General features: G+C 44.2%; 1 protein-coding gene across 1 annotated transcript in view; it reads left to right on the top strand.

The window, feature by feature from the left end:
* The first annotated feature begins 1,798 nt into the window (after nucleotides 1-1,798).
* The window catches only part of LOC308414083 (uncharacterized protein), a 43,218-nt gene continuing 18,187 nt past the window's right edge, over nucleotides 1,799-26,829 (top strand). The window contains exons 1-5 of the mRNA XM_080909258.1: nucleotides 1,799-2,031; nucleotides 4,233-4,489; nucleotides 5,253-5,311; nucleotides 7,285-7,411; nucleotides 7,553-7,648. Of these exons, the coding sequence (XP_080765384.1) occupies nucleotides 4,459-4,489; nucleotides 5,253-5,311; nucleotides 7,285-7,411; nucleotides 7,553-7,648 (313 nt within the window). The 5' untranslated portion in view covers nucleotides 1,799-2,031; nucleotides 4,233-4,458. The remainder of the gene's footprint in view (nucleotides 2,032-4,232; nucleotides 4,490-5,252; nucleotides 5,312-7,284; nucleotides 7,412-7,552; nucleotides 7,649-26,829) is intronic.

Below are 26,829 nucleotides of genomic sequence, written 5' to 3'. Positions count from 1 at the left end.
TATCTCAATCTTTATGGAGTTCACCCAGGCCAGGTGGTTTTACAGCAACTAGAAAGACAGCTTGAGGACTTGGAGTAAGATGGGGGTAGCAACCTAATACCTGGAATTACTCTGGGTTCTTTACACAAAAGAAACCTTGGCTATTAGTTGTAGTTCAGCGAGCAATCTTTCCCTCTTTGCGTAACACACCTGGCAACGGGTAAAACTGGGAGGAGAGAAAAAAAGTTGTGACCTTCTAGGTCTTTTTTGGTTAGGCCAGAGATCATTATGATGTAAAAAACAAAGTTTTTAGGGGCTCTGAGACTTTTTTCTAAAACACCCCATTCTTAGAATGTGAGACCTTAAAGACACAGAAATGGTTAAAGTCAGACTCAGAGATTTTCCAGTCATCCCACGGCTATGAAATCCTGCCTGTGCCTGACAAATAAAAACAATGGCCCAGAGTAATTCTCAGAAAAAAATACAGAATATACTGACTGATATCCACCTGGCCTTCTAGAAAGCCCTAGATAGGGTCCTGATGGATGTCACAACTCATGCCCTAATCACCCATTTCTGAGAAACAAAACAAAGGCAAAACCCCTCAAAGTTTTGAAATACATAAACAAGGTTCTGAAAATGTAAAAACAAAGTTTTAGTGGACAGGTCAAGCTACACTGACCAGACTGAGTTAAGACAAAACAAAAATGACTGCTTTAGGAACAGCTCCCCTACCCCTCCCTGTACTGAATTCCAAGGAGGATGCAAATTGTCAACAATCTCACTGCCAAAGTTTCTCCCCCCTTCCTCTCCTCTTTCTGAAAATTATACTGCTGACCAATGGTAAAATAGTAGTTCACCCCACACACAAAAAAAGTATAAAAGATGTGTGCTTTTTGAGTTTGGGGCTGACTCTCCCTGTGAGGATGAGCAACCCCATGTACATGGAATAAAAATCTCTTGTTATTACAGCGGTCTATCTAATTGTGCTCTGTGGGTCCCACTCCTGAGCTAAGACTCCTCTTACAACAATCACCAGCCTTATCCCCAGTGTCCATCCTGTGTGGGGAATGGAGATTAGGGGAGAACGGGCATCCTGACCCATTTGTGTCTAGACCGTTCCTAGGAAGAGTTCTGAAATCACAACCACACAGATGACAGGAGCTCCACGGTAACATACAAGATGCCACGTTCATGTAGGCACAGTCTTACACTTAAGCCACAACTCTCCAATGACCACACATTTCATGTCCTCACAGAAAATCTGTCAGAATGTATTACAAACAACCCACAAAACCCATTCAAAGACACCGAGTTCCAAAGCTCCACCTCCCACGGGTCTCCCCTGTCCTCACTCGGAGCCCTTTAATTATTCATTCCTACAAGTTCGAACCTGTAACCCAAAACAGCAACAAAATTGTACTCTCTCTAGGATTTCTACAGAACTCCGAATTGTCCCGCCAGAGAGACGCTGGGGTTCCTGGGAGAGGCTGGACAGGACACTAGGCTTTCTGGGAAATGTAGTCCACAAAGAGACAACCGCCTCGCGCCTCCAGCGCCTCCTCTGGCTGTTCCCGAAAAGACGGTTCCCGCAGCTGCTCACGTCCAGCGCCGCTTCTCAGCCGGCGTCACCCTCTCGCGGCACTAATGGGCTCAGCCACCTAGGCGCCTTCGGCCATCACTCCTGTCCCCCGGCACAGGAAATGCGAGCCAAGCTCTGACCGGAAGTCGTGTCGGACCGCGGGTTCTTCTGGGAGCACCTGTGCTCTGGGACATAACGGGCACGCGCTGCCGCCTGAGTTTTCGGACCGGGCTGCGAGTTGCCTGCATGAGGTGCCTCTGAGGTCGCGTTTCGGGAGGGTGTGGCTGGTGGCGCTGCCGGGACCCCTCCGCGGAAGAGGCCCGAGTGGTCCGGTTTGCGCCGGTCGTGGACTTCGGACTGGGCGCGGGCTCTCGGGGGGCCCGGAGTAGCCGGAGTAACAAACTTTGCGCAGTGCTCTCGGCCAGAAGGCGGTACTCGTGACTTCTCGGAGTTGCAACCAAAAAAAGCTGGTAAGAGTTTGTGTGCAACTCTGGAGGTTTTGAGGGGGTGTGGTTGTGTGGGTGCGGGTGCCGTGCCCTGGCCATCTTTGGTGGTCTGTGATTGAGTAAGGGTGTGGCGAGTGTGGGGGTGGCGTAGCGCGTGGGACTGTACCGCGGAGTTCTTAGGTTTGTTGGATTTGGCGTAACTCAACTACGGGGGACAAATCTATACTTTCTAATGATTTCCCCTTCGCTGCCCCCCGTCTAACACTTTCTTCTCTAGCTTTTCAGTTTTTCTCTTTATAAGTTTTTAAGTTCATTATTACATAATGTCCTGCTTGGCTTACTTAATTTTAAATTTTTAAAATAAACCTCTCTCCCTCCCTTTCCCCTCCCCCCTCTCTTCTCCTCCCCTCCCCCCTCTCTTCCCCTCCCTCCGTCCTCCCTCGCTCCTTCTCTTCTTCCCTCTCCCTCTCCTTGTTCCTCTCTTTCTCTTTCACCTTCGCAGTGTTGAGGTTAAACCTAACGCTTCAATCACGCCAGGCAAAAAACTCTACCTATGAGCTACATTCCCAACCCTGAAATTAGTTTAATAATGGATGAAAAAAATTGTTAAGCTCAATAGCAAACCAACTGGGATTCAGTCTCCAACTCATGTTGCGTTTAACTGATCCAGGCCGCATTTGATTGAATCGGTCGGATGAATTCAGATCTTTTCTCTATTTTTTTTTTTCTGGGGCTCAAGTTAAAAAGAACGGATTCCAAAGATAGTTTCTTTGAAGACAAGGCAGTGGTACCAAAATAACCGTTTGCCACATTAAGAAATTCCCAAGAAGTCCTTTTATATTGGGGGAGGGTTACCATTTAGTGCAAATGTTCATATGTTGTATATGAGTAAATATTTTTAGTTTCCTCATGAGTCTGTGAACACTCGTGAACACACGTGAGCATGAGCTACTACTCTAAATAAAAGGACACAAAGAGCTGGAGCCCCAGCTTTCAGTCATTCTGGGTGTTGTACCCAGGAGGAGCGCTGCTTGATTTTATTAGTTACTCATTTTAGCTTTTTGACTGACCTGTTAGGGCTTCATATTTGATTCACCGAACACTTAACTATCATTGGAAAAATTAGACCGAATTCCTGTTTGCATGAAGGCAGTGGATGGATACCGTAATAGAAAGCCTGCCGCTTCTTAGAATTTGAGAATTTCGGAATAAAAAGTAAACACGTGGAGTGGCTCATGTATAATCCTGGTACCCAGAAGGCAGAAGAAACAGGATACCAAGTTCAAGGCCAGTCTGGATTAGAGAGAGCATGATCTTAAAGACAGAAGTCACTATGTGAATGATCTCAAGCATAACAGCAAGATTAAAACAATCCTTTTGGCTTTCTTTGTCATACAGAGACAAGTTCATTCACTTTCATCGGTGGTAAACTAGCGTATTTTAATAGCCATTTCATTCATTTATATCTAGTTATCATGTGACATGGTTACAAATTTTATTTGTAATGAGACATGAAATTCTAAATTAAATGCTCTTTCACCTCAGTTACCAAGGTAACTCATGTAGAGAATGGTGTGTGTGTGTGTGTGTGTGTGTGTGTGTGTGTGTGTGTGTGTGTGTGTGTAACCCAGACACTGTTCCTGGTCCCTGTCCTTGTCCCTCCCTCCCAGGCCCCACCGAATAGCTGGCTTTTTAATGCACCTCCCTTTATTACAACTGGGGATTTCTGTGACTAAGTATTTCTAAGACCTTTATTATCATTGTGCCTGTGAGGTGCTCACGTGTCAGAACATGCGGGTGAAGGTCAGAGGACAGGTTTTAGGGTCAGTTCTCTGCTCTTCACTGTGGAGGGTTCCAGGCCTAGAACTCAGGTCATCAGGCTGAAGCAGTAAGTCTTGCTATGCCGCGATGCATCTTGCCAGCTCCTGAGTGAACCAAAGATGTTTGCACCGTTTTACTTCTAGACTCTGTCTGTTGAGTACGTCATTTACCCTGACCTGGGTTTTACATTTGGTAGCTCCGGCTGCAGAGAGAATGTCACAGACGAGGAAGTAAGTGTTGTGGGCTGTGTTAATTTTCTCTTGGTATGTATCACATTGTCCAAAAATGTGATGTTTTAAACAGCAGTCATCTACCAGAAGATAGTGACCTGGGGCTGTCTCTGAGGCTGGTTATGACAAAGAACCTGTGAGAGCACAAGAGGCCAATCTTATTTCTGGTCTAAGCCCACAGGTCCTGCCTCCCGAGATTCGTGCTGTGACCATAAAGATGGCTGAAAACAGGCGTCTGTCGTGGAAGGAGACCTTCTGACCTGAGACCCACAGCACAGGCTGCAGGGGCCTGGGAGAGGGTGGACTCTGGACCTGCAGACCTTCCTGAGCAGCGTTTCCTAGAGCCAACAAGCACTAAGTGACTGTCTCGACCTTGAAATACCAGCAACAGCTGCGGGGCATGGAGCACTTGTCCCAGATGGCGGGAAGAGGTGAGGTGTCATAGGAAAGAGCAGCGAGGGCTCTTGGGAGAGCTGTGTTGAGGGAAGGTTCTACAGCTTGGAAGTCTGGTGCTCCAGTCATGGAAGTTTATTAGGGCATTACTGAGTATACTTGATAGATGACCTTCATTTTGTTCATTTGACTTTTACGTTTGTTTACTTTGTGTGTCTGTCTATGCACACACGTGTGTAGGCCCACACGTACCACAGAATGTGCATAGGTCAGGATAATGTGCAAGTTCTCTCCTAGGAATAGAACTCAGGTTGTCAGGCTTGGAGGTGCCTTTACTGGCCTGCTGAGCCCTCTTACTGCCATCCCTTTCCTAGAGAATATACTTGAATGCATTTTAAAAGTGGTGTTATAAACTGGAAGTAATGTCTCTTGTCTCCTCTCTCCTGATGCCTGCCCCTCCCTACTTCTGAGTTTCTTAGAACCTTTTTATCTGGGCGCTCATCACTGCTTTTCTTTTTGGTTTATTGAGTTTTTACACTTTCTATAATTCACATCAGGACTTTCTCTTTCTTAAAGAAATACTGTATTGCTGTGTAGCCAGTAGGTTATTAACCTTCCGGAAATCTATCAGACAGCATGTGTTTAGCTTTCCACATACATTTCAGAGTCCCTGGAGATTGATGTGGTTTCTAACCATTGAGAATCAAGTTTCTAGGGGATCTTAGACCATCTGGTCAGAGAGATCCTCACATTCCTTTGTCGTGAACTCTGCGCAAACCTGCTGTGCTTCTTTTTCCTCAGCTTGGTGTTCCAAGGACTCTGCACTTCGCCAGGAAGAAGAGGACATGACCAGGCCTTCTGTACGTTCTAAACATTTTCGCCCTGTGTTGTTTGCAGTGCAGCTGTTGTGGGCTGCTGTCATCTATCACTAAGATGGTGAAAGTGACAGGAATGAAATTAAGCGAAGGAAATGCAGATAAACGTGAGAGCAGGGGAGGGAGCTCAGCTGCCAGGAAAAGGTGCTGCAGAGCCTCTGGGCTCAGAGTCCAGTGTGAAAGAGAGAGTCAGCGCACACACGCGTGGAGTCCTTACAGTGTGAAGTAGAGAGTCAGCGCACACACGCGTGGAGTCCTTACAGTGTGAAGTAGAGAGTCAGCGCACACACTTGTGGAGTCCTTACAGTGTGAAGTAGAGAGTCAGCGCACACACGCATGGAGTCCTTGCGGTGTGAAGTAGAGAGTCAGCGCACACACGCGTGGAGTCCTTATAGTGAGAAGTAGAGAGTCAGCGCACACACGCGTGGAGTCCTTACAGTGGGGCATCGAGGGCACCTGGTGAGTGCTGCATAGTTGCCTGGCGTTGCTCACTCTCCTTGACTCTGTAGTCTCCTTCCTGAGCTGCTCGCTAGATGGACTGGTATTGTTCTTAAGGAGCTGCAAACCCCTTCAGCTCCTTCAGTCCTTTCTCTAACTCCTCCTCTGGGAATCCGTTCTCAGTTCAGTGGTTGGCTGTGAGCATCCGCCTCTGTATTTGTCATGATCTGGCAGAGCCACTCAGGAGATTCCTAGACCTTCAAAGGTTAAAAAACTGTTAACAGCCATGCATAGTGGCCTTTAATCTCAGCACTTCAGAGGCAAAAGCAGGATGATCTCTGTGAATTCGACGCCAACCTGGTCTACAGAATGAGTTCTAGGGCAGCCAGGGCTGTTACAAAGAAACCCTGTCTCAGAAAAGAAGAAAGAAATTGTTCACACATGTACATACAAACTTTTTTACTCACAATAAACTAAAAGCCAATACCTTTTTTACTGATGAAAACTAGATACATTCCCACTGAAGTCAGAGACGTAACCAGATGGCTCATACTGCTGCATTTTTCATATCATGTCTAAGAAAACATTGCCTAGACCGACCTCTTGGTTTCTCTAAGCTGCAGTGGATCAAGAATTGCCTTGGGTCGCACATTGAACACACCAACACTAATGAAAACTCATTCAAAAATTATAAAGTGTGTAGGGCTGATGAAATGGCTCAGCAGTAGAAATGCTTGCTCTGGTTCTTGACCTGGGGGTAGAGCTCAGAGTGCGCAAAATGTGGAGCTGGAGTTCTATCCCTCAGACCCACAAAGGGCAAGTAAAGTCGTCCTCTGACCTTCACACCCATGCCAAGGTATAACCTCTCACAAAGTAAGAAAACTCACATCTATAATTAATAAAACTTCAGTAATGGGGCATACTTGTAAAAGGAAGAAAGCAACAAACATAAAACTACTGGGATATTTGACATGTTTGAGAAACGCGCTCTCATTAAGCATTCATGCTCGCCGCCACGGATTTATTTATCTTCCAGTTTCAGACTGATGGCCTGTGTTCTCTGCTCCTTACTTTACGGGTCTGACTGCATACCCGATGTTCTATCCGGAAGTCCAGTAGAAATTTCAAACTTCAGATATTCATGCCCTTCTTGCCTCTTTCTCTTCCCCGTTACTCTGCCCTGCTCCCTTTCCCACTAAGTAGAACACTTGGTGTCTGTCAGGTCTGAGCTCCTTCCTTATGAGTCCTGTTCAGCTCCTTCATTCCTCTTACAGGGAAACTCAGTGAGCACTGCCCCTAGTCAGCTAATGGCAGCATGAACGCATGCTTGCTGACTCTGGCTCACATACTCCTACAGGACATTTTCACTGTCGTATAGTGACTGCCCCTTCTGTGTAAGTGGAACACGGTGAATGAGAAGACTGGCCGTTGGTTACTAGCCAAATGAATCCTTACTTATTATCACAGGCCCTAATTTTGATGACCAGATTAATTGAGATATTTTTTTAAAATATAAATAGAAAACAGTGACATTCAAGGATGTGGCTGTGGACCTCACCCAGGAGGAATGGCAGCAAATGAAGCCTGCTCAGAGGGATTTGTACCGAGATGTGATGCTGGAGACCTACAGCAACCTAGTAACCGTGGGTAAGGAGAGCTTTCCAGTCACCACGAAGTTCCTTTTCCTAGTTTGCATAGGCTCCATTCTCCTTCCTAAGACCTCAGCCCCATAGCTGTAGATTGTCGCTAGCATTAACATCCAAGTATTTTTCCTGTTTCCTGAACCAGGTTGTCATGTCACCAAACCAGATGTGATCTTCAAGTTGGAACAGGAAGAGGAGCCGTGGGTGCTGGAGGAAGAGATGTTTTGGAGACTCTCTCCAGGTAAATAAGTGAGAAGTGTCTTTTAATGAGAAAGCCACGGGACAGTTCAGTGAGGGCTCTATTCCCCATTTCCCAAGACTGCGTTAAAGACCCTAGTCTTCTAAATGATGGATGTGTGTGTGTGTGACATGCCACTTGTCAGATTGGGTGACATTTTTATTCTAGGAATGACTCTGCCCTGTTGGAGTTGTGTTTTTTTCAAACCTCAGGAGGACAGAGCCCCTGTGATTTCAGGGTGCCTGTCTTTAGTATGTCTACAGCTTACCTTGTGATTGTTGTACCTTTCTATGATCCTTGCGCCCTGCCTCTCACTACCTTCTTACTGGCAGCGTTTTGTGGACTGTGGTACTTTAAGCCAGTCTTACTGCATATTTGGGATTCCTTTGGTTCTTGGCTTCTCTGCACCCTGAAAAGCTTCACCTTGTCTCTTACAGTAAGTGGCACTTTCCTTTGTACTCTGCAGGCCTCACAGGTCTTGAGGTTTGAAAGTTACATTCTGCCTTAGAAAGTACGGTGGGATGTCCTTCCTTCTTACCACATCGTCTTTAGTGCCTTCTATCTAGGTCAAACAATGCAAACCATCCAAAAATACATTAAAAGTGTTCTTCATTCTTTTTATTCTCCCCCCCCCACCTCTCTCTTTCTCTCTCTTTCAGCTGTATTCACTCCCTTGTTTCCAGATCTCTCCTGTTTATTTTGCCATATGTATTTTAGATTTAACTCTTATTTGGAAAAAACATGCTGAATTTTTCTTAGGACTATACTGGATGTACAAGTTTGCCAAGTTCTCTGTTTGTCTGTTTTCTATCTACTTTGAGAAATGGAGTTTCTAAGTTCTCTTTTTTCGTTTTGTATGTTTTTTAAGTTTACCTGAGTATTAGACAAGAACAAAAAAAAAAAACCCAAGTTTTTAAAGAATTGAAGGAAGAGGGCTGAAGAGATGGCTAAGTGGTTAAGAGCACTGGCTGCTCTTCCAGAGGTCCTGAGCTCAATTCCCAGGAACCACATGGTGGCTCACAACCATCTGTCATGGATCTGATGCCCTCTTCTGGTGTGTCTGAAGAGAGTAACAGTGCAATCACCTACATTTTAAGAAAAAAAAATTTAAGGGGGCTGGAGCCACGTCTACCAGTTAAGAGCACTGGCTGTTCTTTCAGAGGGCCTGAGTTCGGTTCCCAGCACCCTCATGGCAGCTCACAGCTGTCTGTACCTCCACTTTCAGGGGATCTGAAGCCCTCTCCGCCTCCTTGGGAAGTAAATGAAAATTTAAAAACATGTTTTGAAAGAATTGAAAAGGAAATTATAAAACCATTTGAATTTACAGATGTGATTGTATTTCTGTAAAATGCTAGAATCATTTGAGATCTATCAAGTTGTCTGAGAATCCAGTGAGGTACTAGGAATGTAACATAGAAACCAATAGTTTTCATGAGTACCTCAAAACTAGGAGGACATAAAAGAAAGGACGTCCATTTATAGGAATAGCAGTTAAAGTAAAATACTGCTTGAGGATGGGCATGTAACACTGGACAGAACATGTATGTGAGCATGGATTAGGAAAGAGAGAGAGAGAGAGAGAGAGAGAGAGAGAGAGAGAGAGAGAGAGTGTGTGTGTGTGTGTGTGTGTGTTTGGATGGGTTTTTGGTTTCTTTGTTTAAGGTTAGATATCTAGATAGACCCTACTGTCCTTGAAATCTCTTGAACTTCCTCTCAACTGCTGGGTTTATGTGACACTGGTGATCAAACCTAGGGCTTCGTGCCTGCCGGGCAAGCACTCTACCAACTGAGCCGTATCACCAGCCCATAATTGATAATACCTTTGAGTACTGGACACATACATGGCTCAGCAGTTAACAGCGTTTGCCTTTCAGAGAACCTGGGTTTGGCTCCCAGCACCACAGCAGGCAGCTCACAACCACTGTAAATCTAGTTCAGGCAGTTCTGAGACCCTCTTCTAGCTTTTTGGACACCAAGTACACATAGTACACATATATACACCCCAATACACTTTAAAAACAAAGAAAATGCCTTTCTAAATGGTTACATTTGTCAAGATTGGCTGTATCAAGTTTTTAAGCCTTGTTTCTTTCCTGAAGGTTTATTGTGGGCAGTGTCTTGTGAGTTTTATTTGTCATTGTCCACTTTAATGTCGTTAGCATGAGACCCGGTCCTTCCACCTAAGTCACCTGGTCCACTCGTCTCCACGTAGTCAGGGATTCACAGGTGGGGAGTTGCTCTGTTGTATTTTCTTTAAAGCTTGAGAACGCTGCCGAGTGTGATCGGCATTTCCTTTAGACTTGTGGATTGTTTCCTTCCTTCTCTATATTTGTTTGTTTGTTTCCAGTGTTAGGAATCACACACACTCTCCCCAACTTGTGCATTTAAAACAAGTGTTTCTATTTCCAAACACCTCCATCAGCTCAAAGATTATTTTGGGGTTTTGCTTTTATACTTCACTGTATAGATTTGATGGCATGCTTTTCTGATTCTCATTGTTTATCTCAGGAGTCTCGTTGTCAGGGTATTTTCTTCTGGACCCACTAGAAAGAGAAAAAATTGTTCTAAGCTAATAGGAAATCTTTGTGCCTCACACTGTCCATGCCATCGGGTTCAGAGTTGGGTTACCCTTTGTCCCAAGCTGAAGGGACTGTCCTCTTCAGGATCCCTTTATCTTCCCATCCCTCCCACCCTCCTGTGCCCAGTCTTTCTGGAATAAGGCTTGTATCTGCTTACTCAGTTGTAGTCAGCTAGGTGCTTCCCCCTGTGTCACCACACCTGGATCTCAGAGTTGGAAAACACATGTCTATGTTTTGCAGAACTCTTTTTTTCCTAGATATCTTATCTGAGAGAACAAATAAGTCTTGACCTCTGGACTTCTCTACCGTAACCAACTGTTTTCTGTTCTTTGCTTATACTTAAAAGTTTTACTGAGGATGCATTTTCTATTCTGTTCCTTTTATTTGTAGGGAGATGTGTTTGACACCATACCGAGTCTGGGAGACCTCTGCTCTATTGACTCCATAAAGCGCCCTGGGAAATAGCTTTCCTCTTTCCTCCTCTGCAGGTTTAGGTTTTTCTTTAGGTGTCTGTCACTCACTGTTTATCTCTTCTTGTTTTATAAAGTGCTTTTTGCCAGACGCCTTTTCTCAACTTCCCCTGGATTGTTTGGGACCAGACCAATTGAAAACTTCAGAAGCTTTGTTGGAAGGACAAAGGGATCATTAATACTTGTGTTCTTGCCCCAGGGCTGGGGTGGGGCTCAGGATCTCCTGGGAGTCAAAGTTTCAGTTCCTGGAAAAAGAGCCTCTTCCCCTGGAAAGGCGGAGGTTATCAGTCCCCGGGCCTGGCCTGCTTATCTGTGTGCACCTTCCAGATAGCCTCGACCCTTTGCTCAGCATTTCTGGGTTAGCTTCCTGATGACGGACATTGCAGTATGTGACAATGGTCTGTTGGCTTTTCCTACTCTCTACAAACGGTGTGTGGTCCATACTAGATGCAGTCCTCGCTCCAGCTTGGTGTCTTCTTATCCTTTTCTCATCCCTGGTCCTCTCCATGGCACCCCGCAGTTCAGGACCTTCATTCCTTCAGGTTCTGGTCATGTGCTTACCTGATATATCTGCTCATCCCAGTAATCTGATGTTAGCTCTAGAAAGGACCTGTGGGAATGTTATCTCTAATGCCTCCAGAACCAGAGAACTAACTCTGTCTTCCTTTCACTCTGAACTATGGACTCAGCCGTTATTTAATGCTGAGCTCAGTCCCCGTCAGTGTCCGCCTTGCCTCTCTTCATCCCCCAGTTTCACACTTTGGTATCCAATACTTCATGTTAACCCACTGAGAGGAAGAGGAAGTCTGTGCCTTGTTTTCCTAATCGATTCCTGAGCTGGTCACCTGTACTTTGAAAGGTTCTTTCTTTCATTGTGTGTGTTGTTTGGCTTCTATGTAGTGGCAGCAAAGATACAAAGGTCCCTGGTAAGCAGAGCTTCTAACTGATTAACAGGTTTAAAGTAGTCTGCACTTGTAGACTGTAGTAGAGTGCAGTTGATGACACTCACAGGTAAGAAAACGCATAGGACAAGATGACATCTCACACACACACACACACACACACACACACACACACACACTGGTCCAAGAACAACAGTGATTAAACAGGACTTGACTCTGGATCACTTTATACTTTTTATTGGAAATTCGGCTTATCCATTAAGCATATATAAAAATAAAAATAAGTTATAAGTAGATAGTTGACATTCTCTTCATACTTGCTAATAGTTTTGGATTGGAATTAGTTGAGACAATCTAATCTCCAAATGCTTTCATAATTATTATTTATGCAAACCAATGGGCTTTTGGTATATAAAATGGGCAGATTCACCAGGATTCTGTGATAGTTCATGGAAACAAATAAGAACTTGTGGTTAGTCTCTTGCTCTCATGGAGCTGTTGTTTTCCTTTTGTACAATTTATGTTATTTCTGTATGGTAAGTAGAAGACAGGACAAACATCCTCAGAAATACCAACTACCTCCTTTAAAACCGAGCCTCTCGCTGGCCTGAAACTCACCAGTTGGGCTAAATTGGCTGACCCTTGAGCTAAAGGGATCCGCCTGTTTCTATGTGAGTGTTGGGGATTGAACTCAGGTCCTCCTGCTTGCAAGACGGGCACTTTACCAACTGAGCCATCCTCTCCAAAGCCAATAGAAATGCATTCTCCCTGGTTTATCTTCCCCTCCTTTAGGAAAACTCTACATATTCTTAAAAGGTAATACAAATTTTTGTGCTTGTTTTGAGTAGTAGACTGTACTGGTTAAATCAGAACCCAGAAGTTTGGTTCAGTGTCCCAGATACCACCACCTATAGGCCTTTTTTTAAACTTCCATGCCGTGGTACCTGGAGGCACATGCCAAACACCCTACACGGCACTCATGAGAATTGATTGGAGGTCTCAGCATCCGATATATAAACATTCAAATTACTCCTGCTTTTTTTATCAACCCGAGTTCTGCATCTGCTTGCTTCTAAGTCTAGAGCCTTTGGTTCATTTCCAGAAGGAAACCTTTCTCCTGCCTGGGTTGTAGAGAGCCAGCCAGTTTCTTACACAGATCAGTAAGCGGTGGTGTAGTCAAGCAACAGTTACAGCAGGACTTATGTGAGGGTAGGAAGTGGCTCACCAAATTTGGAGAAGGACTGAAGAAACTTTGACTTTTACATGTCTAGAAGTTTTCTGGAAAAATGATCCAGAAAGTACTTGGGGTTGAACTAATGAAATGCTTTCTACCTCTGAGTGCTGCCTGCCTCTGTTTAATCTCCTAGTGCATTTCCTCGTTTAATTGTCAGTCTAATGCTCATACCTACAGATGGCATCCCATAAGTCACATGTGGGCCCTTGTACAGTTCTATTTAGGAAGGATAGTGTGAATTATCTCATCCTTTGTTTTTTCCTCTTGTGCTTGGAAGAGATGTTACAGATGTTATATTTAAGCAGGTCTGTATTGTCTGCCTGGGGTGTGGTGTCTAATTGCTCCCTAATCAGAATTTTAATTGTCAGTTTTATCATATATATATAAAATATATATTAAGCTTGGCTTTTTTAATCCATTGGGGCAAATACCAAAGAGTATGTTTACTGAATCATAGGTGGAAATATCATTTGATTTTGTTGGCTAGTGAGATGGTGCACCAAGCCTGACCACCTGAGCCCAAGGCCTGGGGGTCCACACACACTGCACAGGTATCCCTCCCTGAAGTAACACACAAGCAAAGAAATAATGTAGTAAATTTGTTTAAGAATATGTTAGGAGAGATGGCTCAGTGGTTAAGAGCACCAACTGCTATTTCAGAGGTCCCGAGTTCAATTCCCAGCAAGTACATGGTGGCTCACGACCATCTGTAATGAGATCTGATGCCCTCTTCTGGTGTGTCTGAAGACAGTGACAGTGTACTTATAAATAAAATAAGTAAATAGGTCTTTTTAAAAAAAAATCCAAGAGGGAGGGAGAGAGAAATACCTAATTTTGTAAGAAATATCCAGATTATCTTTAAAGTAGATGTACCATCTTAGATTCCCAGCTGCAGCTTGTGCGTCCGTTTACCTCTGGAGGCATCCCTAGTAAAGGTTTTGGTTACTCTGACAGATGCTTAGTGGTATCTCGCCCATGTTTAATGTGCAGTGCTCTGGATGTCCTTAATCTTCCAGTCTTCCTGCTTCAGCCTCTAAGAGGAACCACAGGCACGTACAGCCACACCCTGAAAGGTTTTGTTTGTTTGTTTGAAGTTTGGGGTTTTGCTTTGTCTTTTTTTCAGGACGGTTTCTCTGTGTAGCTCTGGCTGTTCTGGAATTAGCTCCATAAACCAGACTGACCTTGAACTCACAGAGATGCACCTGCCTCAGCCTCCTAAGTGCTAGGATTAAGGGAGTGTACCACCACTGTCTGGCTTGTTTTTGTTTGTAATGTCAAATGTTCTGTGTTCTTTGTGTATGTCGTATGATACCCTTTCTGTAAGTATTTAACGTCTGTTCTTGTCTTTTCCCTTGAGTCTTTTGCAAAGCAGAAATGTTGGTATTTTGATGATACTCAGCTTGCTTTTGTTCATTGATCAGACCCTTGCCTGCCCTCATCAACCTCTCCAGCCACCGCCACGGCCCTGGCCTTGTCCTGTTCACAGCTGTGCTTCACACTTGGCGCTGTGGTTGTCAGCTTTGTGGTGGGTGTAAGGTTTGTGTCTAGCGGCATAGGTTTGGTGCAGGTGGCCAGTATGTGCGGCACGTGGTTGAGACCCTGTCTCTTCCTGTCAAAGACCAACTGACTGCAGTTACTCAAGTCTGTTCCTGTGTTTATTCCGTTCCTTTGTCCCTTTGTCTCTTCTCCTGTCTTCCTTTCTATATGATTGCTAGGACTTAATCACGAGTCTTGAGGTCAGGTGGTCTCAGCCCCCAGCATTTTCTTCTGTCATACTGAGTTCTCTGAATATTTCATCTCCAAGTGAACTTGAGAACCATCTGTCTCTCTACACAGTAAAGAACAGCGGAGACTGCATTGAGCCTGTCAGTCACATTAAGAGCTAAGATGCTGAGTTTGGCTCTTCCTATCCATCGGCATGCAATATCCATTTATTCTTTGATTTTAGAAGTCAGGAGTTGTATGTTTTTCCCGTTGCAGGCTTTGTACGTACGTTATTAGATTTGTCTTTATTTTGTTTTGAGGAGTACTAGTGATGTGCTCATTTCAAAGTCTGCTTGTTCATTCTTGCATGTTAACCTGTGTCCTGCCATCTTGTAATGGCTGCTACCAGCAGCTTTTAGTTGTTGAGTTTTTTTTTCCTTCCATTTTTCTGCATAGCTGAGCATGTGAAGAAACTATTCAAATGGCTTCCTCCTTTCCAAACTGTAAATTTTCTATTCTCACTGTACTAGCCAAGTATTCAGTGTGATGTAGAAAAGCAGAGGTCAGAAGGAGCACCTGCCTGCTGCCTTTGGGTTTTGTCTCCTGGTCCTTGTCACTAACAGTCCTTCATCTTGTACCATCTTGTTGAAACCTTGTTTGCTCTATGTTCCCTTCTACTTCTTAGGCCTTTAAAGTTTGGCCCTTTATTCTTTTTGGAAAAGAAGGGAAATAAACATACAAATTTATTCTGGCCCGCCACGTTTAACCACAAATAGGAATTTTGTCTTGTTGATACTTGACCTTTGCCCTAGTCCACTGTGTGTTTACCCCTTATTTTAATTTCATTGTCTTTGCTGATTTCTTCCTTATAATCAAGGATGATGTTTTTCAAAACCCCATCAGTGCTACTTAGACATACACGTGCCAGGTTTTTGGGTTGCTTTTGTCGCTTTTTCCCTATAATGTCACCTACAGGAGTTAACTTCTCAGTCTTTATGAATGAGGGTATTTGCATTTTAGTTTTTTACTGGCTGACTAAGGCCCACCATAAGGATTCAGATTTCTAAGCGTGAATAGTAAGTATAGTGATAGAGAAGGTCACAAGTAATGATCTTCAGTCCTCCATTCTAGAAGGTTGGGAAGTTGATGCACAGATGGAGAAACAACAGGAAACCCTGGTGAGGAAAGGCACAGCTGCCTCCAGGAAATTCTGATTAACGAAAATGTCACTGACTAAAAAGGCTGCAAAAATCTTTCCTTTGAGCTCAGATCTTGTTGCTTCAAGACAAAGCCTCTATGATTGTGATTCACTCAATAAGGATTTGGAAGGAAATTTAGACACACTTAGTTATAAGAGAGTCTGTGTAAGAGACAAGAATTTTGACTGTGAGTGTGGCGCGCAGTTTGACCATTGCTCACCCTGTGCTGTAGATCCCTTTCTATGTAATCAGTGTGGACAAGATTTCCTTCATAAATGTGACCTCCTCATACATGAGAAAAATCATGCTGTAGGAAAATCTTACGACTGCAAAGAATGTGGGAAATCCTTTAGCGGAAAGGAAAATCTCATCACACATCAGAAAATTCACACTGGGGAAAAGCCCTATATGTGTAAGGAATTTTATACAAATGTCTAACCTCATTAGACATCAGAGAGTCCATACTGGGGAGAAGCCTTACTCATGTAAGGGTTGTTGGAAAGCCTTTAGTCAGAGATCCAATCTCACTGAGCATGAGAAGGTCCACACTGGAGACAAACCCTATGAATGGAAGGAGTGTGGAAAATCCTTCAGCCAGAAGCAGAATCTTATTGAGCATGAGAAAATTCACACTGGGGAGAAACTCTACACATGTAATGAATGTGGTAGAGCTTTCTCCCGAAAGTCATCTGTTACTCTGCACATGAGAGTCCACACAGAGGAAAAGCCCTGAGAGTCCACACAGAGGAAAAGCCCTACACATGTAATGAATGTGGAAAAGCTTTCTCTTAGTGCTCAGTATTTATCATTCATATGAAAAGCCACGCAGGGAGAACCTTATGTATGCACAGTTCTTCCCTTCAGCCGGGAAGAAAATCTTATCACCCATCAGAAAATCCACACTGGAGAGAAACCTTATGAATGTACTGAGTGTGGGAAGGCTTTTATTCAGTTGTCAAACCTCATCAGACATGAGCGAACTCACACCAGTGAGAAACCCTATGTGTGTACAATATGTGGGAAGGCCTTTAGCCAGAAATCAAATCTGACGGAGCACGAGAAAATCCACACTGGAGAGAGACCTTATCATTGCAATCAGTGTGGAAAAGCCTTCAGTCAGAGACAGAATCTCCTTGAACATGGAAAAATCCACGTTTAAATGTAACGAGTGTGGGAAAGCCTTCTCTCGAGTCTCCTCACTTACTCTTCATGTGAGAATCACATGGGAGAAACCGTATGAGTGCAGCACATGTGGGAGAGCCTCAGTGTTCATTACTGATTGTAACATGAGAAGCTACACTGCTGAGAAGCCCTTTGAGTGTAATGAGTGTGGGAAGGCCTTTTCTCAGAGAGCATCTCTGTCTATACATAAGAGAGGCCGTATGGGTGAGAAACGCCCCATGTGTTGATTTATCTGTGCCTGATTTACCTGAAGTGTCAGGTAGAGGCGCCAAACCAAGATCTCTGGAAAAGTCGGCACTCCTGGGAACGTGCAGAAAAATGTGTATATAGATAAACTCACCATCATCAATTTTCAATTCTGAAAATCTGTAGACAGTACAGTTTCAAATAATATTATACCATCTTTCTCTAGTATTTATAAAATTATCCTAAAATTCACATGAAATAGAAGTGAAACCTGGGCCTGGGGATGCTTGCCTGTCCTCCTAGCATTTATGGCAAGTAGGAGGATTGCCACAGATTGAGGCCAGCCTGGGCTACATAGTGAGACTGTGTCTCAGTAAGTAAATACAAGTCCAGGGATTGCCAACATAATTTTAGAAAAAGAATAGTTCAAACATGCCTATTGTAATCCCTACAGCTCTGGAGTTCAGGGCAGGAGGATCTACATTTCCTTTCTATTAGAGGCTCTAGAAACATGTAAGTAATGAAGAAGAAACGTGTGTGTGTGTGTGTGTGTGTGTGTGTGTGTGTGTGTGTGTGTGTATAAAACCTTGGAGACCTAGCAGTGGGCTGATGAATGAAGAAAGTATGGCCTTTTCCAAGAAAGAAACGGCATGTAGCAGTTAAAAACAAGTAGATCCGTACCGTGTTGCAGAGATGGTGTTGAGTGGGAAAGAAATGATGGCAGTGGAGCCTACGGTGTTGGTTAGTGATGTCATTGCAAAGAACAGAGCAGCTCTTACTGAAATATGTATAGATGTAAAGCTATTTAAAAATGGATTAAATCTTAAAAGTTAGCGATACCTAGTAATGATGACTTGTCTTTTTTTCTAATAACATTCATTCTGTTGATTCTCTCTTTAAACAAATGAGCTATGACACACAAGGTGATTCCCTTGTTCCTCCCGGATGTTGGTTTTTCTAGTTCTCACTAGTAACTAGTTAAACTTGTGTCCATGAAATGTTGAAAAGTATACTTGTGGCCTTTCAGATGCTGGACCATTCGATCAGAAGTATTTCAATCTGCCTCCTAGTAAGTACCCCCATGAGCGGACACAAAGGGGTTAAGACTGTGAGGTCACTCTGCCTACATGGTGAGACCCCCATCCTGGAAACCAGACTTTGTCTGGGGGAACAAGTCAGCTGGTAAAGCCCATCTCTGCAAACACGAGGGCCTAAGAGTCCCAGAGCCTGTGCTTTAATAAACAAAAGAGAGAAAAACAAGAAAAATGCAAAGCTTAGTGGTTCATAATTGTGTTCCCAGTATTGGGGAGAGAGGCAGACCCCTGAGCCCGGCTAGCCAACTAGCCTAGCCTGTTTTGCAAGCCCTAGCTAGGCCACTTACAACTTCCTTGTTTCTTGCCCCCAGAAGTGAATAGCTTCTGAGGATACCCAAGATGTCCTCTAAAACCTCCCAGACCTGCATATACATGTGCATGCACCATGAATCCACATGAACATGCATGTCCACACAGTACTTAGAATGGTACAGAGTTAGTGTGCTTTCGTCTGTGCTTCGTTTTACATTTTGATATTTTTGATATTTGGATTCATCTTTCAACTAATGAGTTGTTAAATCCAAATAAGTTTTTAGTATGAAAATGGAAATGTGAGCTCACTATTAGCAGATGTACCGTGGTTATTTTCTTGTGGAGGTTTGAAGTACTGAGGATTAGCACAGGGCCTTGCTGTGTTAGACAGTTACTCTGCCACTGAGCCAATCATATCCAACCCCTTCATTTAAGTTCAGCATAACATATGCTGCTTGTTTCTTTGTGAGCCTTGGTTTTTGGGTGTGTGTAGTGCTAGGAATGGAACCCAGGGCTTTGCACATGTTTGGCAGCTGCTCCCCTGCTTCACTGTGTCCCCACCCTTGGTTTTCTGAGACGGGTCTCCATGTGTAGCTCAGGCTGGAACTGAACTCCTGATCTTCCCAAAGTCTTGAGACCGTAGGCATTGCTGCTGTGCCCGGCTGGAAATGTGTTTTATTTACTCCTTCAGGGTGTCGTCCTCCCCTGCCTCCCCCACCTTCCGTGTGTCTACCATCATTCCACGTGGACTTGTTAGGCTGTTAGCTCACTAGTTACTGATGTGTTTAGCATCATGCAGAATTAAGATGTTCTAAGGAATTAACATTTTAGTATTAATGTCCTTTACCCTGTGATCTTTGCCTGTGATTAACATAGGCATTAATTCATTGTTAACATTTTGGAACGAAAAGTCCTTTTTATTCCCTTAGGTGGCTATATGCAATTTTGTTGTTTAGTCGTAACCTAGAGCCCATGTTAATCCTTTCACAACCGTTGACTTAATGGCTTATCTAGTTTTGGTTGGAAGCAGTGAGTGTCCCAAATGCTGAGCAATAATGTTCTCCATGTGGGCCTTCTTAACACATGAGTCAGTCTTTAAGATAATGTTTAAAATGTAGTCACCTTTACAGTATTATTTGATGAGCAAAAGGCCACTAATTATTTTTAAAATCAAGAATTAAGAGTTGGTCAGAGGGGTTTTTAGATTTTACATTTGAGCATTTTATTTGTTTGAAGTGGACTTTACATAAGTAAATCTTTCAGATAAGACTTGCGCAGCACAACTTTGGCTGTTTTCGTTTGGACGGTTATGGAATTCAGGGTGATGGGCAGCAGCTTGTCCTAAATAGCAGGAGTCATTTTAATAGACACATTGTTTTACTGAAGCCCTAATAAAGAGTTGTCATTTTATATACTTTGTTCTCTGATAAGCTTCATTCTAGGTCTCATTTTACAAGTATACTTAATGTTTATAGATATAAAAATAATTTTGAAATATCATACTTTGTCCACATAAGAACCCCATGTAAATGTTCTCAGTTGTAACATATTGGGTTTTGGGGTTTTGGTTAAGCTGTTCTCTTTTTCCTCTCCCCCCCCCCCCCCCCGTGTTCTTTCTTACCTTGGACCTGTTTTTCATATAATATATAAAGTTGTGTGAAGTGTATGAAATGCCGCTTTCGCATCCTGTTCCTCGATGTGGCTTTGAAGAAAACAGAATTAACTTTTTGCTGCAGATTGGAAGGGTCCCTTAGGTCCTCTTTGGGCCTGCCCTGCCCCAGTAAGGCTGGCTAACTGGGTGGGTGAGATGACGTGCTGGAGGAGCTGCCCTTGCAGTCTGTGTTTGCTGGTTATAACTGTTCACCAAGGAACAAATGATTGGTCCTGTATGTTCACACCCTTCCTCTGCCTTAGACGGCAGGACCAGAGGGACACCAGTAGGTAAGAACTCAACAGGATTTGCTCATGTGAAAGATTAGGCAAACATGAACGTGAAGCTCTTGCACTTTTATGGTGTGCATGAGGGGTATGCATAGGGCTTGGCTTTTTTGGAGCACAGTGGGGAGCGTTGCCTCTAACAAAGCTCTGCCTTCCCAGGCAAAGGACATTACAGACTGACCTCCTTCAGGTCAAGCATCTGGCTGCTAAACACCATTTGTCTTGCCTTGCTAGAGAGGCTAAAGGGACAGATAAGCCTCTGAAGGCCACATACTCAGTGCAGTACAGTGTGAGGTTGAGCTATAAAACTACAGAGAGCTTCCCCTCCCTCCTGCACACGGAAACTCCGCCGCAGGAGGACAATACCCACAAACATAAGACACAGTCATAAGATAGACTGGAGAGATCTTAAGAAAACCAGAGTAGATGAGAGGACCCAGGAGTAGAGGAAACCCAAGGTAATCACAGAAACCTGAGCAGTCTAGCATGTTTTCCTCATTCTACATTGAATCCTTTCAAACACCAGGAAGCATATTAAAGAGGAAAGGAAAAATAGCCCGAGTACACAAAGACAAGCATAAAACCAGACCCACTCGGGTTTGACGCAGATTCCTAAGAAAGAAATTCAAGATGAGCACGATTGAAATGTTCAGGAGTGCTGTGCAAAGTAAAGTCTGCAAGCAGACCGGGAGTGCAAGCAGACTGGTAATGCAAGCGAGGAAATGGAAAGACTCCCAGGGCTCAAAGGCTCATCAGCCTCCTAAACACAGCCACGGAAAGATGCAGTGAGCTGGAAATGTGTCAGCTGAAATTTCTCAAACCAGTGCGACATAACTGTCACTAGAATGTCAGAAGAATTAAAAGATAAAGGGACAAAAGTATTGACAACTAATGGTCTGAGACTTTCCAGAATTAAAGATGGCAAAATCACAGATCCAATAGGCGCAAAAGAACACCAAACAGATTAAACATGAAAAACTGTACCTGTGTTCATCACACTAAATCTGCAGAAGGGGAAGCCTGAGAGCAGGAAAGACGATGAAGCAAACGTTGAAGCAGCCAGTGTGTGTGGGTGGGGGGGGGCTTTTCAAAGACCCTCCTAGTGTATGTAAGGTATAGGCTTGCTAATATTCCACAGAAGGGTTAAACGTCATATTGTATTTCTCTTTAAAAAATCATGTTGTAAGTATAGCACTTAATGTTGAATTCTTCAGTGAAATGACTAAGATGAGAGGAAAATGTATACCTTTCGCAGAGCTAGACACTTGAAGCCTGTGTCCTCATTTCCTGGCCAGCCAGCATTTGTGGCTGTCACTGAGAATGAGAGGGCTCAGCACACGTGATGCTCGGAAAGTGTGTTCCTTGAATTGGAAAACACACAAGGAAGAGGAGCATCGCTTGTTCGAGGGGAAGAAATGCTTCCTAACTCTTATGTGAAGTCAGCATTACCCTGATAGAAGATACAGTCTGACACATCCCTGCGGTTCTGTGGTTAAGAGCATCATCTGTTCTTGGAGGGCCTGGGTTAAGTTCCCGGCGTCCCCATGGCAGCTCACAGCTGTCTGTAACCCTAGTTCCAAATGAGGTAACATCCTCCACTGGCCTCTGTGGGGACTGCACACATGTCATGCACAGACATACTTCCAGGCAAAACACCCCAACAAGATAAAATTAATTTTTTATTAATTTAAAATAATGTGGTAAAACACTAGAACAGAATTTAAATACATTTTAAAAAGAATGGCACACCATGATAGAGCGATGAAATCACAGCACACTAATACACTGAGGACACACACGGTCATTTCAGTTGGTTAAAGAAAGGGCATGCGACAGAATTCAAGCCCAATTCTTTTAAAAATTTAGTATCTGGGTGTTGGGTGTATCTGCAGTCCTAGACCTTGGGAGGTGGAGGCAGGAGTGTCAGGAGTGCCAGGCCAGTCTGCTATGGGAGAGAAAAGCAAAGAGCCACCTCCATAAAATAACAGGAAAGGGCAGTCAGCAGATCTCAAGGAAAGGACACTATGCCAACATCATCTCCTTCTTACCTCACGAAAGAAAAATATTCAATGGCTGCACACGAAAGGTTCGGTAAAAACCTTAGTGGTGGGCCGGGCATGGTGGCACATGCCTTTAGGCAGATATCAGAGAGTTCAAGACCAGCCTGGTCAACAGAACAAGTTTCTGGGAAGGCAGGGTCGTTTCACCTTGTCTCACCTGTCCCCTCCCCCTAAACCCCCTCCCCCAAAAAAAACAATCTTGGTGGTAAAAGACAAGCCAAGGTTCCTTTGCCACAGCCTGCCATCCGACGAATAAAACCCAGTATGTATTTAACAATAAGATGAGATCTTGCTACATGCTACAACGTGGGGAGTGTTTGAAGTCATTATGCTAAGTAAACCAAACACAAAAAGCTAAGTTGATATACCTTCACTTGTTGAAGTAAGTACCTAGAAGAGGAGAATTGAGAAGTTGGCATAGAGGTTACCAGGGTCTGGGGTGGGAGAAGCAGATTGATGTTGAAGAGAGAAAAAGTATTTGGAATGATGAGAATTGTGTGGACGGAGAGGTGAAGGCCGTCATATTGAAGATAACTGAATGTTGCTACACTCAGTGTATGGGAAATGGCTAAAATGGTTAAGTCTTCACACTCAAGTTTAAAGCCCTCTCATCCCAGTATCTGTATCATCCGAGGAGTCATTTTCTTTGATGTCTGGTGCTTTTGATTATGGTGTGGACATGAACATTGTCAAGATGTTAGACTTGTTTCATATTTTTAAAAGTATATTTATTTTATGGACATGAGATATGAGCACAGTGTAGCTGTCTTCAGACACACCAGAAAAGGGCATTGGGTCCCCTGGGTCCCCAACAGCTGTAGTGTGCGGATGGATGTATCCATTGGGGCTGGGCTCCCCACAGCCAAGATATCTCTGCGTCATATCTAGTTGTGGCGTTCGGAAATGGTCTGAATTTGCTGCAAAGACCGGCTTCTTTGACCCAATTATCCGTGCGTCTATGGTTAGGGTTTAGAATGTAGTAAGGAATTGTGTTGACCTAGCAAAGCGGTCGTCGTAATTGGTTTTTTGTTGAGTTAAGGTCTCGTGTAGTCCATGGTGGCCTTCAACTTCCTATATAGCCAAGGCTGGTCTTAGACCTCCTGGTCCTCCTTGACTGATTTTAAATAAGAGAGCTGTGGCCTGATGTTTTGGGGACAAAGCAGGGCTTTGGAGCTAAGACAGGGTCCCAGAGAGGGTGACTGGAGGGAGCATTGTGTACGAAATGATGGACGTCCTCAGGTTCCCATGTGAGCAGAGATGAGTCACTAAGGTGGGGGTCAGGCTCCAGTGAAGAGACTAAAGATGTCTGGACACTAAAGAGATGCACAGGAGGGCTCACAGTTCTCTCCACCCCTCCCTTTCTTCCATGTTTGACTGAGCAGACAAGTTGCTGTGTAAAATAACTCAAGCACATGACTAATGTACTGACCAATTGGGAGTACCATCCAAGATTTGCACCTGGAAAAGCAAGACTCCACATTCCTTAATACAGAGGAAGGAGCAGGTAGAAATTGATCATGAGGAATCAGCCAGATACTAGGTGGTAGTGTTGAGTCACCCTGACAGCCGCGCCGTTCGCCAGGCATGCAGTATGGAAGCCTGAGGCTTTTGTGTGTCAAGGAGCAATTAAAGTATTGACTGCTGAGCTCGTTTGGAAGCCTGGAAGAGCCCTTGAAGGGACTCGGTGATCCAAAATAGGGAGCCTTTGACAAGATTAATGGACGTGGAATCGGCACAGATGAGATGACCCTGGAAAAGCACATCTGGAAACCAATATTCATCTTTCACCGCTGGCTAATGTACCAGCTTCCTTCGAAGGAAATAATTTAAAATACATCCTCCCTTTTTTGAAGACTTCTTTTGTGTGTGGTGGTGGGGTGAATGTGTGCTATGTGGAGGCTAGACGAGGGCGTTGGGTCCCTGGGAGCCGGAGTGTTAAGCAGTTGTGAGTTGTCAGACTTGTGCTAGTGCAGAACCCTGGACCTCTGAAGAACAGGGAGTACTCTTAACTACTCAGTCATCTCTCCAACCCCCACAGTACCGTCTCCATATATTTCTGGTTACTAGGCATCTCGTAATAAAATGCTTGTTCTAGGCTATTGATGTTTGCACGCATGCATTTGTTTGCTTGGTGTGTGTGTAGGTGTACGTGTGGTCAGCGGACAGTTTGTGAGAGCCTTTCTGTTATTTAGGTCCCTGGAACTGAATTCAGCTTGTTAGACTCTGGGTTGAGCACCTTTACCCACTGAGCCGTCTCTCTGGCTCTCTTCTGCCTGTTTTCATTGGGCTGTATGTGTGGAGTCAAAAGTCAGCTTGTGGGAGTTGGTTCTCTCCTTTGAGGTATGTGGGTCCCAGGATTGCGCTCATGTTCTTGGGCTTGGCAGCAAGTATCTTTTACCCAGTAAACCATCTTGCTGCTCTGTTGAGTTTGGGGTTTTGTTGTTATTGTTGTGTTTACAGGATAGGTAAAGTGTTTGATGTGCAAGCCTGAAGACCCAAGCTCAGGTTCTAAGCCCTAATATACAAATCCATGTGAGGTCGCATGTGCCTATAGCCACAGGCCTTGTTGGAGAGCAGACTCAGGGAGATCCTTGAAACTCTTCAGTCTCCCAGTGTAGCTGAAGTGAGCTCCATGTTCAGGAAGACAGATCCTGCTTCAAAAGTGAGGTGGGGAGCAATAGAAGATCCTCAGAATCAACCCCTGACCTCCATGTGTGACACATGGGTATACATGCTTTATACACGCATGCATCACACACTCAGAGAGAAATGGTGTTCGTGCACAGAGTTTCATCATGGGTTGTTTGGTTATCTTATGTCTGGTTGGACTTTGATTTGCTAATATTTTGTTCAGGAATTTTGCATCTGTGTTCAGAGATGCGTTTGTGGTTGGTTGTTTTCTTACAGTGACTGTCTGTTATAGGAATGGCCTGTCCAGGACAAGTTAGCAGTTCCTCAGAATTGATGTAGTTTCTTCCTTGTTTGGTAAAGTTTACAGTAGATATTTCTGTGCCCTGTGCTGTTTTCAAAGTTACTTGTGTATTGGATCTGTGTGGCTCCTATTTTAGTCTTTATAACTTTTCTGTAGTTAGATATTATTTCCCTCGTTTTTCGGTCCTTTTTTATTATTAGCATTTGAAGTCTCTACTAAACCTGTGGCAGCTCAGATTTCCTCAGTGAATTTGAACTTTAGCTCTGTGCCCACAAGCCCGTTCCTTGTTTCTTTTGCAGTGTTTCTGATCTGTGGCATTGACTCCTGTTGTCTGGTTTTTACAATTTTTATCCCCCACTCCTCCCCTTCCCGCTAAGTCTTTAGCATGCTATTTTAAGTCCCATCTGCTCAACTACGATGGCCTTGTCATACCTAAATGGGTTCTTGTACTGACTCCGATGTTTTGTTTTTACTGTGCCTTTGTTTTTTATTGAAAACTAGACTTTTTCTGAGAAAAGTAACTCCAGGAGACAGACCTATAGTGATATGGCGGTCAGGTGTAGGCGGAGAGGAAGGAAACTCTGGGGATCTTTCGTAGCATCTCCATTCTGAAGTCACTTTCTGTCTTTCCAGTGGGTCTCCCCGGTTGATGTGAAGGGAATATCTGTTCTCCGTCATCCAGTAAACTGCTGCTCTGAACTGTGAACTTCACTGGTGCCTCTGGGTTTTTACCCTGTAGGTCAAACGGGGTGACGACAGTGAACCCCATTTTTTCAGGTTAGCGTCTATGGAACCCCACTAGATTAGGCTCTTAAAAAGGCTCCTGGGGCTTGCCTTGTGAATAACAGACAGTTTTGGTTTCAGAAGGTGGCTTTCCCACCCTCCTGTCAGAGGTACAGTGGAGAATTTCTGGTCTGGCCTAAGAACTTGGTGAGGCAGCTAGAGAGCAGCCCCGCCAGGAGAGCATTGCTCCCTGAGTGCTCTCTGAGTGCTCCCTGAGTGCATTGCTCCCACGCACTAGCCATTCCTGATGCTAGGCAGGCTTAGGGTGAGGCTCAAGGAGTGTGGGGCGGAAATGTTGGAGGGAGAGAACAGACCTATGGTAATTACAGTTATTCCTGTTTCTGGTGTGTGTACTGCTCGGTAGACACTGGGCACAGCAGGCATGCTGAGAAGCAGATGGAAACAAGGCTTGGCATGTGTTTGCTGTGGTTTGTTACCAGGGAGGGTGACAGGTGCTGCTGCTCAGGCTGCCCCTTTTGTGAGCTCTGCATAGTCTGTGTTGGCCTTAGTCACGTGTGTTACTTAGGAGTGGATACAAAGCATTTTCTGTCTGCTGACTCTCCAGGCTTTCCATCCCGAGTCTTGGGCACATTCGCTCAAGAATGCTGTTACCACAGACTGCTTGGGAAGATGTCAGGGCCACTGGGAAGAAAACACTGACAACAGACT

Source organism: Micromys minutus, assembly GCF_963924665.1.
Source record: "Micromys minutus genome assembly, chromosome: 32".
Classification (NCBI taxonomy): domain Eukaryota; kingdom Metazoa; phylum Chordata; class Mammalia; order Rodentia; family Muridae; genus Micromys; species Micromys minutus.
This window is presented reverse-complemented; position numbering and strand designations above follow the sequence as displayed.